The 17015-nt window shown below is 40.6% G+C and overlaps 2 protein-coding genes across 2 annotated transcripts in view; both read right to left on the reverse strand.

Annotated features, from left to right (window-relative positions):
- Positions 1 to 821: 821 nt before the first annotated feature.
- Positions 822 to 4240, reverse strand: alkbh5 (alkB homolog 5, RNA demethylase). The gene is made up of 4 exons (XM_067496850.1): positions 2859 to 4240; positions 2673 to 2753; positions 2452 to 2574; positions 822 to 1692 (listed from the first exon to the last, which is right to left on the reverse strand). The coding sequence occupies exons 1-4, from the start codon at positions 3584 to 3586 to the stop codon at positions 1536 to 1538; spliced, it is 1089 nt and encodes a 362-aa protein (XP_067352951.1). The 5' UTR covers positions 3587 to 4240; the 3' UTR covers positions 822 to 1535.
- A 1052-nt stretch (positions 4241 to 5292) lies between these two features.
- The window catches only part of myo15ab (myosin XVAb), a 48577-nt gene continuing 36854 nt past the window's right edge, over positions 5293 to 17015 (reverse strand). The window contains exons 53-76 of the mRNA XM_067499110.1: positions 16882 to 16997; positions 16730 to 16789; positions 16416 to 16491; positions 16193 to 16308; positions 15972 to 16090; positions 14660 to 14801; positions 14372 to 14483; positions 14200 to 14274; positions 12779 to 12984; positions 12579 to 12697; positions 11979 to 12048; positions 11793 to 11865; positions 11520 to 11593; positions 11342 to 11424; positions 11106 to 11236; positions 10925 to 11019; positions 10192 to 10269; positions 10006 to 10102; positions 8553 to 8713; positions 8344 to 8477; positions 7377 to 7510; positions 6272 to 6405; positions 5999 to 6139; positions 5293 to 5882 (exon numbers count right to left, since the gene is read on the reverse strand). Coding sequence (XP_067355211.1) covers positions 5781 to 5882; positions 5999 to 6139; positions 6272 to 6405; positions 7377 to 7510; positions 8344 to 8477; positions 8553 to 8713; positions 10006 to 10102; positions 10192 to 10269; positions 10925 to 11019; positions 11106 to 11236; positions 11342 to 11424; positions 11520 to 11593; positions 11793 to 11865; positions 11979 to 12048; positions 12579 to 12697; positions 12779 to 12984; positions 14200 to 14274; positions 14372 to 14483; positions 14660 to 14801; positions 15972 to 16090; positions 16193 to 16308; positions 16416 to 16491; positions 16730 to 16789; positions 16882 to 16997 — 2648 coding nt within the window. The 3' untranslated portion in view covers positions 5293 to 5780. The remainder of the gene's footprint in view (positions 5883 to 5998; positions 6140 to 6271; positions 6406 to 7376; positions 7511 to 8343; positions 8478 to 8552; positions 8714 to 10005; positions 10103 to 10191; positions 10270 to 10924; positions 11020 to 11105; positions 11237 to 11341; positions 11425 to 11519; positions 11594 to 11792; positions 11866 to 11978; positions 12049 to 12578; positions 12698 to 12778; positions 12985 to 14199; positions 14275 to 14371; positions 14484 to 14659; positions 14802 to 15971; positions 16091 to 16192; positions 16309 to 16415; positions 16492 to 16729; positions 16790 to 16881; positions 16998 to 17015) is intronic.

The following is a 17015-nucleotide window of genomic DNA, read 5'->3' on the forward strand; positions in this document are numbered from 1 at the left end:
GGTTGTGGAGTGCATTATAAGAGGTGGTTGTAATGTTTTTGCCACATCATTCATTTTAAATAGGGTGGCCAAAACTTTCGAACCACCTCTTCTTTTAATGCACTCCAGTACAACTGCACTACCTATTTTGACCTAAGAATGACAGAACGAGAAGCGAAGTAAAGTGCTTTCGGTATCAGTGCTATACGAGTTCAGGCAGCTAATTGACCTTTGAAACAGAAGAAACACACCAATGTATTGTTCCTTGGCCTAATCTCTAAACAGTCAGCTTGGCAAAATGCAAAATATGTCTTAATGATGGGGAAATCAACTTTTGAAACAATTTCTGTTTTATTTCATTCAGCCAGCACCGTTTTAGTCGAAAGATGTAACAATTGAAACCCATTAAACCACCTTAAGTGCCACCTGTGTTTACAAGTCTCATTTTGTCAGAATCTTGCAAATTACTACTTTCAACTTTTTCTAACATGTTCAAATTTACAACATAGCAGAACGTCCGAAAACCATGATCACCAGTCATCCTGTTTTTAGAAAGCAATTCCTCCTTTTGAACCAAGGTTATTTTTGTTCATGTGTAACTTCAGACTAAAAGTCAGCTAATGGGTACTTCTGCCAAACCAAGTTGAAATGAAGCAACACATGTGCCTGTTCAGCAAACCTCAGGCACAATACATGTAGAAATTGAGCATCTTCTTACCAGAGAGTGTATTTAAATAAGTCATGATCGGGTTGGCTTTGCTCAATTTAGTTCTGGCAGACCCATTTGAATGAGGAAAATTTTGATTTAATACAGAAAAGCAAAAACATAGCCTCTGTTAGGGTAGAGCAATGTTTCTGAAACGGATTAAAAAAAAAAAAAAAAAAAAAAAAAAGGTCCAAGTTTTTCATCAATCCATAAAGCATTAGTTTGGTTGATCTGTAGAGTTGTGACCACCACCAACAGCTCAACAGCTGGAGCAAACTGCAGAGAAAGCTTTAGTGCACATCTGCCAGTAACTGCAAGAACTGTGGTAGAGAGGCCGAAGTGCGCAAACAGCAAAGACCTGGGATGAGATATTTTGGTGCAAAAAAGCCCAAAAAGAAAAACAAAAACAGAAAAAGATCTCTCGTGCGTAAAAGCTCCCCCCAAATCAAAGACTATACAAACATATTGTACAATATAACAAGTTAGATTACAGGTCAGGTTTTATACAAGTCCTCCTATTAGCTTTTGAGGTCTGAACATCAGTCACCAAAAAAAAAATAAAAAATAAAAAAAACATGCCATATTGAAATATTTCTGAACATAGAAACAAAAATCTTTTGATTTAAGGTAATTGAAAAGTTTAACAACAGGGCATACCTGCAGCAAGTAACTTGCAGTGTCATCTGCCAAAACAAATACACAATCAAACCAATCCAGACTGTGACCATGCTCCATGTGCCAGACTAAAACTGGAGCGAGAAAACGTCTGATTAAAGAAAAGTTAATCAGGAGGTAATACTGAAATACATAAAAGAACAGATACATTTGTACACAAGCGACTGAGACGAACTCAGTGTCGTCTCATTTTGACTTTGCGTCCCGAACCCTCGCTGTGTTTATTGTAGCCCTGCTCACGTCTCCAGTGGTTTTCTGAGCTGATGTGACGACGATGACGGGTAAGCGAAGGATGTCTGTTCTCTTCCTTATCCATCTCCAGAACCCTTGGCCTGTCGAAGGTGAATGATACAGAGATAGCAAATCATATTCTGCGCTGTTCATTATTTTAAAGTTTTTGTAACACATGCTCAAATAGAACACAAACACTGTTTAACTTTCAGCATACAAAAATGGGTCTACTTAGAAATGCGTGCTATGTGGCAGCCATCATTTTATCTTCTTTCTGCACGCTAAAATACAGAGCTCACTTGTTAGTAACCTACCAGGATATGCGTTTTTTTTTTTGTTTTGTTTTTGTTTTTACTGGCCAGCAACTCTGCATTTGTTTCAGATTCCCACGTGATGACATCCTTGCTGCCTTGACAGACTAGTCTTAACCAAATGAATTTGGGTGGTTGAACTGATACCCACTGGGAGGTGGATTCTAGCAGACCTAATTGTTATCCTATGATGTGTCATGACCCTTACATACAAATGCTTGTGAATTGTATCAGAGATACAAGCCGGAAGTCACATCATCTCCATTTTTGCTTGACTGTGATGTTTCTGGCAATGTTGGTGTTCTGTCTCTGTTTCCTTGAAGCGTAAAAGGCTAATATATTAGTTTACATTTTACAGTAAGTTTGTACGTTTTACAAAACTAGCTATGCTCTGGCCTGTTTTCCTGTTGGGTCTGACTTCGAAGGCCCCTTTCAGTTTGAGTCAATTTATTTTTATTGTTCTATGCAAGTGTGGTCAGGTTTCACACAAACTGGCTTTGACAAGACTTGTATAAATCACTGGTGTAACCTCTATGTAGGGGTTTATACCTGTGAGCAGCATCAGGTTCTGCTTTGCGATGAGAGCGTTTCGCTTTAAGAGACGCAGATCTCTTTGCAGGGAAAGAGCTAAAAGGGCTATACGTGTCCAATCGGGGAGCATCAGGTCTGGTCCTGGCAAACAGAGGAGGGAGCACAAGTAGAAATACATGTATTAGTGCAAGATTCTATGTAAGATCATTATAACTTAAATTTAAGTAGGGTAGACTCACTTTCTGAGGATGATAACTGCACGCCGCTCTTTGATGTCTTGGGGTCGGATGCAATGTGTGATGTCATCTGCAGCGTAGCCACTGTGACAGAGGGAGAAAGCTTTTGGTGACAACTTCAGGTCTGAGCAAATACAAAAAACAAAAACAGTAATTCAATCAATGACAGCAAAACTCAGCCATAATCACCTGAGCACTGTGACACTGCCTCTCCTCACGGGCAGGACAAACACAGGCTCAGAGACCCGGATGGGCTTGAACTGGAAGCGGCAGCCGAAGCAGAGAGCACTGTCACTGAAAAAGGACACTGAGACGATGGGCCGTGCAAAGATGTGCAGGGGGTCTACATGTGACACAATGCAGCCACCTGGTTGATAATCATTGATGACTGCACTGTTGACAAACCCTTCTGGGATCACCCCATTGGACACTAGACGATTGATGACCAGCTCATGCACCCAGCTGGGGATCTCATCCACCTCGCCTTTGCGGTACAGCCTCTCCTGGCCCGGTCCACGCTTCTCCAGCTGAGCTCCGTACGTGTAGCCCTCCCCAAAAAAGTACTTGTTGCGGAGGGGCGCCCTGTCCACGGTGTGCTCACGGTAAAGTCCAGCCTCTCCTTTTGCGACCACCTGGTCGATCTTCTCCTCGATGAGGGCACATTCCTCTGGCGTGAAGATGCTCTTCTGCTGGATGCTGCTGCTCACCCTGTGGGCCTCCTGCTCCCGGAGATCCGAGCTGTCATCGCTGTGCTCGTATTCATCGTCATCGGACTCCCTGTACTTGCGCTTTCGACTTTTATCGCTGCCGTTACTTGTCCTGTCCACGTATTTATTTTTGTACTCGTCTGTGTGTGGAGTCATGGACTTCAGCTTCTCCCTGAGGTCAGAGTATCCGCTGGCTGCCATGTCAGCCATTGCAATATGACTGTGGACTAGTGCGACGTACGGTCCTTAATAGCAGATAAACATATATCAGCGCTGCATTTCAGCACCGGTTTATCGGATTATGGTTAATATACACGGACTGGGTGTCGAAATTAGTCTCTGCTGATTAATTTTGTTAGCTCTACTATGCTTACAGCGGTGCCTAACGCACCAAAGTAGCGGTAGCTAACATTAGCGTTAGCTCAGTTGTTCCACTGCCATATGTGTGCATGGAAACTGCAGTCTGGCATGAAATCTGGCAAACGGTAACGGCTACTATTACAGGCGAGCAGAGCTGAGACAAACACTGCCAACACTGCACCACGCTCAGCCAGCAGTGAGGCTACCGAAACCTAGCCGAAGGGCTACTTAACGTTAGCTGAACTAGCCTGGCTTGGTCTGTCCGTCGCCGCCTGGAAATACCGACAATCCACGCAGCAGCATTTCACGTGTCCCCACCAAGTTTATAAACCTCGGCGCTCCGGTTTTCACTCAGATTTTAACTCCAAAAAATAAAAATAAAAAAAGCCACGGAGAACATTGTGGTGCTGGCACAAAGCCCGGTAAGTTTACACGTCCCCAACGAGATCGCTGCAAATAAACTCGTGTAACCTGCCAGAGATGTGCGCATGCGCGGTGGTGACTGCCTTTATGGGGAGGGTCTGTCATGTGTCCTGTCCGAACGTGGGAGGACGCATAAATCCATGTTGGGAACGATGAGGGGACATTTCAGACCACTGCTAATTTTGTCCCACTAAACTCTTATTTACCTCCGTAACGGACACTCCCATTTAAAGGACTATGTTACTGTTTTTTAATAATGCCTGATAATAACGGGAGAAGATAAGATAATCCTCACACTTTATGTCACCTGTAGGGGAAATCCAGGTGTTACAGGTGCTGGACAAATTCTATGTGCAAATTCTAACAGCAGAGTGTGCATGTGGCATACATATGTCCCTCAGTATTGTTCAGACAGTGGGGCCAGAGAGGTGGGAAAGATTTAAAAGGCAACTTTATTCTGTGTTACCAGGCAAATCAGTCAATACATATTTGGGTTAGTTGATTTTGCTGGGAACAGAGATGTACGTGGTGGAGTTTAATACTTTGTGCAATGCATATTTACCTGCAATAAACACAAAGTACTCATGCATGTTTTAGTTGACATTTACAAATGAATATTTACTCTTGATTAACACTATATTCAAACGTATTTAATTTAGGGTTTAGGGCTTACAAATGTATGTCTTTGTATTACATATTTTCGTAAATAGGTAATATTTGTAATTTGTGTATTATGCTAAGTAAACAAATGAAAAATGAACAACATATGTTGTACACTCGTGTCTAAATACCTGGAAACAACTTGGAAACTAATTTTACAGCTCTGCACACAAATGTGCTTCTACATATTCTATATACTTGACTGTTGTGGGTACATATCTTCACTTGTGCATTTCAAAGTATAGATACAAAGCCACACAAAGTTTGTTTAAACCCTCAGCTAATCAAATAAAATCTTCTATTTAAAGTTTACAAGTTTTTACTTCGGGCAATAAACAAAGAAAAACTGTTACTTGCAGCCATGAATGAGACTATGGTCATTATATAAATATTAATGATCCCTTTTTTTTAAAACACCATATAGGTTTATGCTGATACCCAATAACAAATAACCACACAACTTAGTCTCTTTTTAAAACTGCTTATTTTATTTAGAAAAAATATTCTTTACAAAATAAGTATGCTTACGCATTATCTTTGGTTGAACGTTTGAATTAACCTTTTACACTAACATGATGTTTTACATTCAACAGTAGCAATAAAAACAAAATAATATTATATAAGTTATAAAAGCTTGCAGTGACAAGACACAGGCCTGTGAAGCTGCCTCATACACAGATAAAACAGATTTTATGTAAATATCTGAATTACTGAAAGTGCAATTATCAGCGTTGATCCTGAAAAACACTGATCAATATTCAATCAACATTCAGTGCTTCTAGGTTGCAATTAATTCAGTTAATGCAGCAAAATAAATAGAAGTGAGACTGATTTGTGCATTTACATACAGTATCAGGTGTGTACGTATTTGTATGAGCCACAGACACCTGAAGGTAAGAAGAGGTAGGCGGTTTTTCTACAGGTGTAACTACACGTATGCGTGCATGCTGTTAAGACTGTGTTACAGCATGGTGATTTCGCTGGGTGGCAGGGCGAGCCTCTTCTCCCGGACAGACATCATGTTCTCCACCTGCATGGCAATGACTCGACACAGCTCCAGGCCCTTTGGAGAAAGACAACAAGCATAAGCAACAATAGCACTGCAGTTCCACTGAAAATGAAAAGTTGTGTCCCATGAAGTTTGTCTTTGTCTGTGTTACTGCCTTGTTTGCACAATACCTGCTCCAGCTGCAGCTGAATGACCCGCTGCATGCTCACGTCCTCCAAGGTAAGGTCCACATATGGGTAACTGGTACCTGCAGTGGGCCTCTGGGTGCGGCAAGACTGCACATCCACCAGGGGGACCACTGCCATCAGCTCCTGCACCACAGAGACCGAACATAATCACACAGTGAAACTATTTAACTCGGTTTCTCAGCTCATGTTTCAGTCACGATGAGCTGAGTCACATCAGTGCCTGCAAATCGTGCATGTGTCTGTGTCGTTCCCTACATGTGTATTTTTGTGCAGGAAGTGAAGACCATGTTGATTGACTGCAAGAATACAGGGGGCGTAGAAGGTGGTGGAGCTGCTGCTGTGGATGTAGAAAAATGAGGAGCCGAACATGGGGAATGCGCTGACCAGCCCTGCACATACAGAGACACAGAATTTACAGAGAAAACACAGACTGTCACATTTATTCTCTGAGGGGAGACATGTACTGTATACTACATGTTTAGAATTCAGTATCTGGTGTTTGAGAAGCTTGATTTCAAACTATAAGTCACGATAGGTTATACTATTCTCAGTTTGATATGTTTCTCATAACCCACACCTTTATGAAGTGCAAAAATGAGTCCGTTAACACACAAATAATTTCGCTTCACCTAGACCTTAAACAAGATTATCAGTTTGAAAAATGAGACGATATATACATCAGATACGTCAAGCACTTGAAAGATACTTTTCAGGGACTTTTTTTTTTTAACTAGGTAAGAAACTCATTGAGATTTTAAATCTCATTTTCAAGAAAGAGCCACAAAACAGTACAAACACTCATACATTCACTCAATGTTAGTAAAATAGTTGTGTTTCATTACATTAAAAGAAACCATGTGTCGTTAAAAACAATAACACCTCCCAATAGATTCAAGTTCCCTAGCATCCAAAATCTCTTCAAATTTAGTCCCTTTTAAGTTCATTTCAAGGTAGCAGAAACCGAAATATACATATACAGTACAGAAAGTAAAATAAAAATACAAAAAAACTAATTGCGACAAATTGTCTGTGGTCACACATTATAATGTTTGGATTTTTATATGTAATATGTTTTTTAAATTTAGAGTTACAGACAATTTCGGGTTTGGCCATTGGTTTACATGTTGATGTTCTTAATCATAAACCTCTGGCCAAAATCGTAAGAAACGAGCCTACGAGCCTTTTCCCTACATAGGCCCATCACCCATTGCCCCCTAAATGCTAGGAACCTTTAACAATAACAGTTACTCACAAAATTAATGTTCTGGAATGTGAGTTACTGTAATCGTCTACTTGCCACATTACAATAAAACGTGTAGTGAAATTCTTCATGTCCTCTTGATGTAAACAGAAATCTTACCCAAAAACTGTGCTCGGGCCTGGTGCTGGTTGAGGGTCTGCACCTGCTGCATGTGCTGTGTCACCATGGCAACCCACTGCTGTGGCGGCTGCTTTTTGAACAGAGGTGTGGCGATGTACTCCGATAATTCATGTCTGCATGAGGAGAGAGGAGCAGAAAGAGAATCTCAGATAAACAGAAGTCTTAGGGATTTGCAGCCTTTTTCACAGTGGTTTGCATCGACTCAGCGAGCAGTTCTGTTCTGCTGCTGCCTCTGCGTGTGAGATGTAACAGGACGTGATAACTGGAAGAGCAACATGAAATTTTTTTTGAGTTGAGAAATAAAATAAAAAAAACTGCTGCAACAATTGAGGCGTTACTTCTTGTCTAATTGGCTGCTCCTGCCGTGACCATACGCAGAACTATTCATGTGACCAGTATATAAATAATACCGGGTTGGGGTTGTAATAGAAAAATGAACTATGACATTTTACACTACCTCATCTGGATCTTTAACCTCCACATCATCAGTTCCAATCACTGAACTTGTACCTCATTGGGTATTATCCCGTTTATTTCTGACATAATGGAAAATATATTCATCTTAGAAATATTGATAATTGTTGTAAATATTATTGGGTAAAGGCTAATGTACATATTAATGTACAACGGAAATCTTATCACTGATGGAGTAATTGGAATTCGGTGGTTAAAGTGAGGAAGGAAACCATGTGTGCTCCTTCCCCTCTTTTGATCCTTTTTCTTGTTGTAGTAGTTGTAAGTGCAAACCTCTTTTTTTTTTTATTCTTACAACTTTATGATCCACAACTGTGGATCATTTACTCAGTAAGAATAGGATTAATAAGGTCAAATGCAGATATTTGGTATCTGTACTGCCAAGTGAAACCACATTTTCACACAAACAATCTTCTCTGGGCACTAACAGAAAGAACAGCTCAACCCTTCTCTCCTGTTCTTGTTTTCTCACATGCTGGGAATGAAGATCATATCTTTGGCTCTGTGCTGCAGGGCGGCCAGTTTGGAGATCTGGTGGAACTGTTGATCGCTCACTTTTCCATGAGGAAGGACATTCAGCAGACCTTTACGATAATCCGGCAGGATCTGAATACACACACACAAACACGGTCACATAGGTATTCAGATAACACATACTGTATTTATGTTATGTACCTGTACCTGGTTATAGTGCATGGCGACACAGAGCTCATTGTCAAACTTGAGTGGTTGAGTCCAGACGACTCTTCTGAACCAGAAGCTATAGTCTGAGTCGACCAACTCGGCTTCTGTCGCCACATCCAGGATGTACTCGTGTTTGTTCAGGGGACGCACATTCTGACCTAGACACGCGCACACAAAAAGGATGTAAAAAACATTTGTGAGTATGTATGTTTGACAAAACCCAGTGGTTCTTGTTCCTCAAGCCCCTCTGCCCTGCTAGTTTTCCATCTTTCCCCACCCTACCCCACTGCTGATTACCTGAATCAGGTGTGTTCAGTCAATCAGAAGCTGGAAGATACCATCTAAGATGAAGATGGAATGGGGGACGACGAAGTCAGTTGGTATCTTCTAGCTTTTGATTGACTGAACACACCTGCTCCAGCAGCGTTAGTTGAAACGTAATGATGATGTGTATGTTGTGTAACCTGCTGTGGCACACGAGCAGGAGAAACTGTTACCGTCAGTGGGGAAAGGAATGGGTTCAATCACTGCACTCAAAATGTTTCTTGAGTAACAAAAGCATTAGTTAAAATAGTGCAAGTAACAAAAGCAGAGCTATTCTTTAAGCAGAGTGGTTTGTTTTACATAACTAAGAAATTATATCATTGAATTATAATTACTGATGGCGCTTATTGTAATGGCCTTATACATGTTTTGATGATCAGGTTTTGAATGTAATAATTATAATCTTATTTATTTTACAAACTGCTGGGTAGCTGTGATTTGACACTAACATTGTGATTGTATATTTTTATTAATCAAGTTCTGAAATGTAACAATTATCGATTAAAAATAGATTAAGTACAATGTTTACCTCTGAAATGTAGTGAAAAGCTGAAATATAAATTAGCAAGAGATTAAATATACTAAAGTAAAGTAGAAATACCTCAAAACTGTCCTAAAATACAGTATATGTACTTGTACATATACTGTACTTATTTACTTTGCACCATTGGTTATTATGTTGAGCCTTTTAAATCAAATGCAATGGGGGGAGATTAGTGTTGAACTTTTCATTACTGAAGCAGAAATTGTGATGCAAAGAAAAAAGCAATTTGCTGAAAGACGGTAAAACGTGTCACGGCGCGTGCTGCCACGCACACAGTTTGCACATTGGTACATAACGAAGAGGAAGACGTGGACTGGATTGTTTCTGGCATAGACTGTGTGTTGTGACATGGTTATCGGAAATAAAAGGTGGAAGCCGAGCCATCTCTTGTTATTTTGCCATGACAGCCCTATCGAGGCTCATCCTCACGAGTAACTTTCTCCGCAGCTAGAAACCAGATAACAGTGTGATACATGATCTGCGAATGGCTCTGCTTCACTGACAGGGAGGAAGCCATTGACTTTGTGCACTGATGTTTAATGTGTGTGAGAGACCCTGTGGTTAGTGCGACTGTAAACACACCTCTGTTGGTGACTAAAAATATGGCGTACTCTTCCATGGCTTCCAGCCTGTGTAAACCCATCTCATAGCACAGCTCCTCAATCACCTCCAAGGCAACCTGAAAAACACAGTATTAACACACACACGTCTTCTTATAAGGACCCTGCTCCTCATGCGCAGCCATACTGGGGAATCGGCAACACTTACTGTGCATGTTTTGATTTTCACGTGGCGCTCGATGCCTCCAGGAAACAGAAACAGCTGACGTTTTGAACTTCGTCCTGCCTGAGGAAATAATAACACACTCACATAGTTTACATAGAGCACGGAACGTGTCAGATTGTGGCTTCGTTTTTCAGGATTGCCCCACATCTAAACCTACACAAACACTGTATCTGGGGAGCACAAAGTAAACACCGGAGTAGCTATAGTTTCTTTTGTTTAATTTCCTAAAACAGCCGAACATTGTTTTAGGCTTAAATACTGTATTTGTTGGTATTATTTTCAGACTACAAAGGCTGTATTAATCATTTTTAAACAATGGAGCCCTGTGGTACAGAGGAAGAAGCTCTAACAGGCTTTAGGTGTGGAACCGATGTTAATAGCATCAGCTGATTGTTGGTTTTAGTCTTTTCATGAGATTGGTTGACAACAACAGAAAAATACAATATAATCACATTCATATTTTGGTCCAACTAGCTGCCACAGTCATTTGCTGCTTACAACAATCATGCTATATTTATATCTTGCTAAATTATAGCTCTGGATGTAGGTCTTCTGTGGTTAAATCTGATACTTCTTAGCACATGTTTCAGCTAATATTTCTACTCTTTTACTTCTTTGTGTAGCAGTATATCTTTACACTCTGTAATTAGTAGCTTGACTCATCTGAATTCTTCTTCCTCTACTGCAGGTGCTGTAAATAAGAGCTGGCACTGACCATCATGGCCTTCAGCTCCATGCTGTTGGGTGGAACACTGCGCCCTCCGTACTGGAACGACTTCTTCAGGTTCTGCTCGCATGCCTTAGCTATGCCTGAGACATTTAAACAAAACATTAGAGAGTACATGCTGGTAGCTTTGGTAATGAGTTCAACAGATTCACACCTGGTGATAGTTTACCCTGAAACTGGGCCCCGGTACAACGGAAAGCCTGCTGCAAATATTTCAGCAGGAAAGGCTTGAGGACCTCAGTGGAGCGGTGGAAAGCAGTCAGGATGTACAGCAGCCTCCAGCCTCGTTGGCAGCTATCACTGTACAAGCCAAAACAGCACAGCCACAGCTTGTTGAAGAAGAGTACGGTGTGTGTGTGTGTGTGTGTGTGTGTTTGTTTGTTGTGTGTTTGCTGCTAGACTTACGGTTTGGAGCTGGTGTTAGTGGTAAGCTGTTTGAGAAGCTGGCAGTAAGCCTCATCCCTCATCAAGGTGAACTCTCCTACAAGCTACAAAGAGGAGACACACACACACACACACACACACACTTATTAACACACGGTTAAAGAGAAAGTAAGTATAAAATGATGGTTTGGGCATTTACCTTAAGGAAATTGCTGACCACCTCCTGCTCTGTCAGTCCCCTTAATGGGGCATCCCCCATAAAACGCATCACCGCTACACAAAATACACAACCCACGGACATTAAGACGCACAAGGATGAACAATATTTGAGTCCTGAATGGCATTTTTAGAAGAAAATGTAGCTGTATGAACAATCAAAATCTCATACATCAACTCATCTCATTTTAACAGAGGATGTAATAAAAGTCAGACAATGTCATTATAGGACAGACAAGAGACGGTGAGGACTTACAGAGGAAGAGATCAGCTGCAACTCTGTTCATCGCTGGATCAGTGAACTCTATCAGGGACTCATTCAGAGGAGTCTGGGAAAGAGGCAAGAAAAGTAACGTAAACAAGTGAATACACCCTTAAAACCACACAGCCTTATGGGAATACAGTGCTAAGATGCTTTACGTTATAGTAAGAAGAAAGGCACCTTGGAGAACTTGATCATTTCAGTGGGCTCCCGGGAGTCTCTGTTCTTGCTTTTGCTCTTCAGGGGATCTCTGAGAACAAAACCAGACACAAAGTGCAGGCTTTGGATGTAAACGGTGCTGGAAGGAGTATTCACCACCAAAATTTTCAATGATACGCTATAAAATGGATTAACCTGCACTCAGCATTCGAAAAAGCACAGAAACATAATCAACTAAATGTGCTTGATATTCAAGGAGACATTTGTTATAGTAAATATATTATTCATTGTTGTTAACTTTAAACTCAATGCTTCAAAGTAGTTTGTTGAGATGGAACTATTTCTAAATACTTAATACACTGTTAGTAGGTCATTATTTCTAACAGTGCATCATATTTTGGTATTTAACAAAATGTTTTGCATTCAAACTCATAATCAGCAAAATAACTAAAGCTATTGAACAAATGTAGTATAGTAAAAAGTTTCACTCAGTAACATAGTGAACAAAGCACGATAAGATCAAATGAAAATCAGGTTTTCAGTACAGAACTTGGACACATAATTTTTTTACTACTTTTGAGATCATCTGTGTATCAGTGTATATGTTTTTCTCTGGCTTACCCCTTCCCGCTGGGGCCTTGTCTGAAATACTTCTTGGCAAACTCCAACATGTCATATTTACTGTCCAGCAGGGCTCTCTCATCCAGCTCTCCATCCGAAAAACCATCAAGGGAAACTTTCTAAAAGGCAAAGACCGACGGGGAATAAACAACCTGCCACTCAACTCGGTTTGATGCAAAAGCTACGGCACTACTGTGCACCTCAATTGTTTGATCGATCTCATGTGCAGCCATGGTGGATGCCACAGCAACAGCGACGGCCGATGACACAGCGAACTGCCCCGCTCCTCCGCGAGGCTCGGATTTGCGGTCTAATGGCAGCGACAGGAAGTCAGGGGGAGCAACGGGATGCACGCAGTCAGCCGGGAAAGCTCCGGAGCGGCCGAACACAGCACCGAACTTCCAGCCTGGCAAACACAGGGCAGAGGGATGAGAACATGCAGTTATACAAAACCACATCCACATTGTTGCTTCGTGGCCCTGAACGGTCTGCTGTAAGGCCGGAGCAGTATTAGCCCTTCTTCCAACTTGCCACCATAGTTATGCTGATGCTGAAGTTGGACATAATGTCTAAGTTCTATATAAACTAAATATGCAGGTATTTCTATCACTTGTAACAATATTGTAGTGACTTCATTGAATTCCCCAAGAGTAACTCTCAGGTCCATGCTTGACCCCAACCTCCATAGGAGGGTCAACATCAAGTCTCAACCCTGAGAGTGAAAAGTGTCACCTGTAGAGACAAATGCACAAAAAGCTATTGTCCAGCTCTTCGGGGCAATTTAGATGATATTGCTTTTCTGGCTCAAATGTTCGAATTTGATGAATTTTCACCTCTTTTACCAACTGCCTGCTGAACATAGTGAAGAATTTAGTTGGTAAAGAGACTGATATTTCTACCTTTCAGCGCTGGAGTTGGTGGAGAGCCAAGAAAGACATTAAAGTAGTAAAGCTCTTTTCAACTGGCTAAAAACTCCAAACTAATGCTAAAGTTGCCTGATGGATTACTGAATGGATGACCCGGGCATGGACATCTAGGCCACAAAAGACACAAAATGACCACAAAGAGGTGCACAACAATAAAAAATGAGCAACATGACCAAAAGCAGACACAAATGACTATAAACAGACACAAAATGTCATTATATACACATAAAATAACCACGAACAGACACAAAACCTTCGAAAATCGATATAAAAGGGTGAAGACCACTTCCCCTGATTGTGCCCAGGAGGCCCATTTTCTCATCATCTGTCAGTGTGTCCACTGGCAACTGGCGGGTTTGCAACACCTTTCAAAGTGAAAGGATGTGTTTTCAGTGTGGTCCATTATCCCAGATTGGCCTAAAGTGCTTTAAATAGGGACAAGGCCACCTCTCACATTCACAGTGAACACTATTAGGATTCAGACAGAAAAACTCTTGCTCTTTTATCCAAATAAAAACAACATATCAAAGTAGATGAAATCCAGAAAACATAATCATATCCACTATGAGATGTTCATTTATGAATTTGAAGTCAGATGAGGGTTTAAATTACAAATACTTGAGCAGGAACTACTCTGTTTGGGTAATGTCACTTAATATTTTGTTGGGCAATTCGGGCATTTTATGAACTCTCACCAAAGTCTTGTGTGTCCCTCTTCAGTTCCTCCAAAAACACCACTTTCTTCCTCACCACACAACCGTAGCTGGAACCTGGAGGGGTATAAACACACATTACAAACACCGGCTTGCACCACAAATGTGCATAAAAGATGAAAGACTTTTTGCTACGTGTGCCACAGTGTGTCACCTCTCTCCAGGCCATCCATGACCTGCAGCCTGATGATGTCACCTTTGTGAAAACTGAGCATGGAGCGGTCGTCTGTCACAAAGTTACATTCTGCAACCACATAGTCTGAGTCCTGAGAGAAGGAAGGGAAAACATATACATTTTGGATTTTCCCATCATCCCTGAACCTGCCTCATGTGATCTGGCTTCACTCATGATATTAAAAAGGTATGAGTATGTATTTTCAGTATGTTTTACTCTGTAAGCTGACAGATGTTTGACAGGTGTGTGTTTATGCACATGCTGTACCTTTTTGATCTCATTGATGAAGGTGTCTATGAGGTGTTTGACCTGTGGAGCCTTGGCTGAGAACAGGATCAACTTCTCATTGGTCATGTTAAACTCCAGCATGTTTTGTGATGGGATGGTTACAAACAAGATGTCAGCATAGCTTAAAAAGACAAAAACAAAACTAAAACTAAAATAAACTGTGTGATTTGGAGGTAACACACACATATGAGGATTGTCTCACAAAATAAGTTCAGCATTGCCAAGCTGTCTTCAGGGTAGCTGGATTTACCAAAACAAACAAAGATACGGAAATAGTAGAAATGAACAACATTATAACAGTAGAGAGTAGAATAATAGTAGAGGACATGTAAAAATTATAAAAGTGATAGTTCAATTGTAAAAACCAAGTCCATTAGAATACAAGTGACAAATTAAAACATGACATCTGTGTGTGTGTGTGTGTGTGTGTGTGTATATATATATATATATATATATATATATGTATATGTGTGTGTGTGTGTGTGTGTGTATATATATATATATATATATATATATATATATATATATATATATATATATATATATATATATATATACACACACACACACATATACACTGTATATCTGGTAATAATTGTCATCTTGCAAATTATGTGCTTTAAATGACATTTTATAAAAACATTTTCCTTTTTGTGTTGACAGTTTGTGAAGATGTTAATCTGTCTGTTTACCATCAAATTAGTAGTTTTGTCTCTATTGTGATTAGATATTTATTGGGATTTTTTTTTTGACTTGAAGATTTAGCTTTAGTAGTTTTTTTTTTTTACATGTTTACACCACAGTGAACCAAAATTGCACCTGATAAGTTTGAAACAGGTCTCTGCTGCCCAAACACAAACTAAAAAAGACTATAAATAAACTATAAAGAACTATAAAAGTTCAAGGGGTCCACTGCTACTTAGGTGTAGTTTTATGTGACTGAATGGTAATGGTAACAATGTGAATTGTTACAAATTATTAAAACAAATCTCCTTGGATTAGAAGGATTAGAAGACCCCCCCCCCACCCCCTTCTTTATAGTCACTTATGTCTATTTGTAGTGATTTTTATGTCTCTGCTATGGTAGCTTGGCATCTCTTTTAACTAAGCTCTTTTAAATAAGAAATATGAACCGTAACTTTAGAGGCTCTGGCCTACAGGCCTCGTGACGTCTCAGGTCCTTAGGCCCTCACCTGGTAAACCAATTTAATAATTTAATTGTGGTTATCCCAACAGGTTAAATGAAATAGAAATACATGCTAATGCAAACAAAGCAAAAAAAAGCACGTACGTGTAAGGCCGGAGGACTCGGAAGTAGTCTGGAGCGGCAGCGCTGCTTTTTACAGTCTTCAACAGCTTAATGCCGCTGTGGGACACTGACAACACCTGCACACCTGTTCCAACACTACCCTGTACAAACATAGGTTGAAGAAAATGAGAAGGTGAAAAAATATGGAAAAGAAATTACTGAAATGTTCCACACAGTAGATATTTTGCTCGTACTATCCTCACCGAGGCAGGGAACAGTCGGGAGAAGTAAATTTCCCAGGTTTCTCTCGCCGCCGTGACGATGGTTTTCTTCACGTGCTCTTCCACCGGATCCACATTCTGTTGAACTCCGTGCTTAGCTGTCATTCGCACAAACAGACACATGAACTGATGAATGTCAAAGAGCCGTGTTTGGACTAGAGCGTGAGGTCTAAAAGAATGTCTCCAGGACGAAAAGACAAACTACCGAAAAGGGCTTTCATTTTCTGCCTTTCATCCCGGGTGATGCGAACACACGCCTCCGACAGAGTGTCATTCACTATCTGTGCGAGAGAACAGACGAGAGGAGAGGCAATGTTTGAAATAATGTAGTTTGATCTTTCTGTGATTGTTCTGGTGTTAGATAAAAAAAATGTGGAGCACAGGTGGCGAGAGGCTAAAAGAAGCTGATTGAATTAACAAATGCATTTAACCAAACAACCACGAATATCAAACCGAAGCATTTATTTATTGATGTTTCGTTCATTCATCCAGCACTGATTTAACTCTCTCTGAAGTTACCTGTTTGAAAATTAGGTCAAGCACCAGAGGACTGTTGAAGCTGTCTTTGGGATAGAAAACCTGTAAAACAAAGTAGACTAGTAGTAGACTACAAACACAATGACAGTGGATCCTAATGTTTTGTGTGTGCGTGTATTTGTGTATGTACCCACCTCTTTTCTGAGGTAAAGCCTCCAGGGAACATTGGTGTAGGTGTAGTGTTCTTCGTTGGTGCTCTGATGAAGCTGTGTCTGTATGGTCTCTGTCTCCACTGGGAGCTCACGAGAAACTGCATCAAAAGATTGAA

Source organism: Channa argus, chromosome 3 (assembly GCF_033026475.1).
Source record: "Channa argus isolate prfri chromosome 3, Channa argus male v1.0, whole genome shotgun sequence".
Taxonomy (NCBI): Eukaryota; Metazoa; Chordata; class Actinopteri; order Anabantiformes; family Channidae; genus Channa; species Channa argus.

Coding starts and splice junctions, on each gene's coding strand:
- alkbh5 (XM_067496850.1), bottom strand. CDS start 3,586: ATGGCTGACATGGCAGCCAGCGGATACTCTGACCTCAGGGAGAAGCTG. Junction 2,754..2,858: donor GGCAGTGTCACAGTGCTCAG/GTGATTATGGCT, acceptor CCTCTGTCACAG/TGGCTACGCTGCAGATGACA. Junction 1,693..2,451: donor GAACCTGATGCTGCTCACAG/GTATAAACCCCT, acceptor CACCTTCGACAG/GCCAAGGGTTCTGGAGATGG.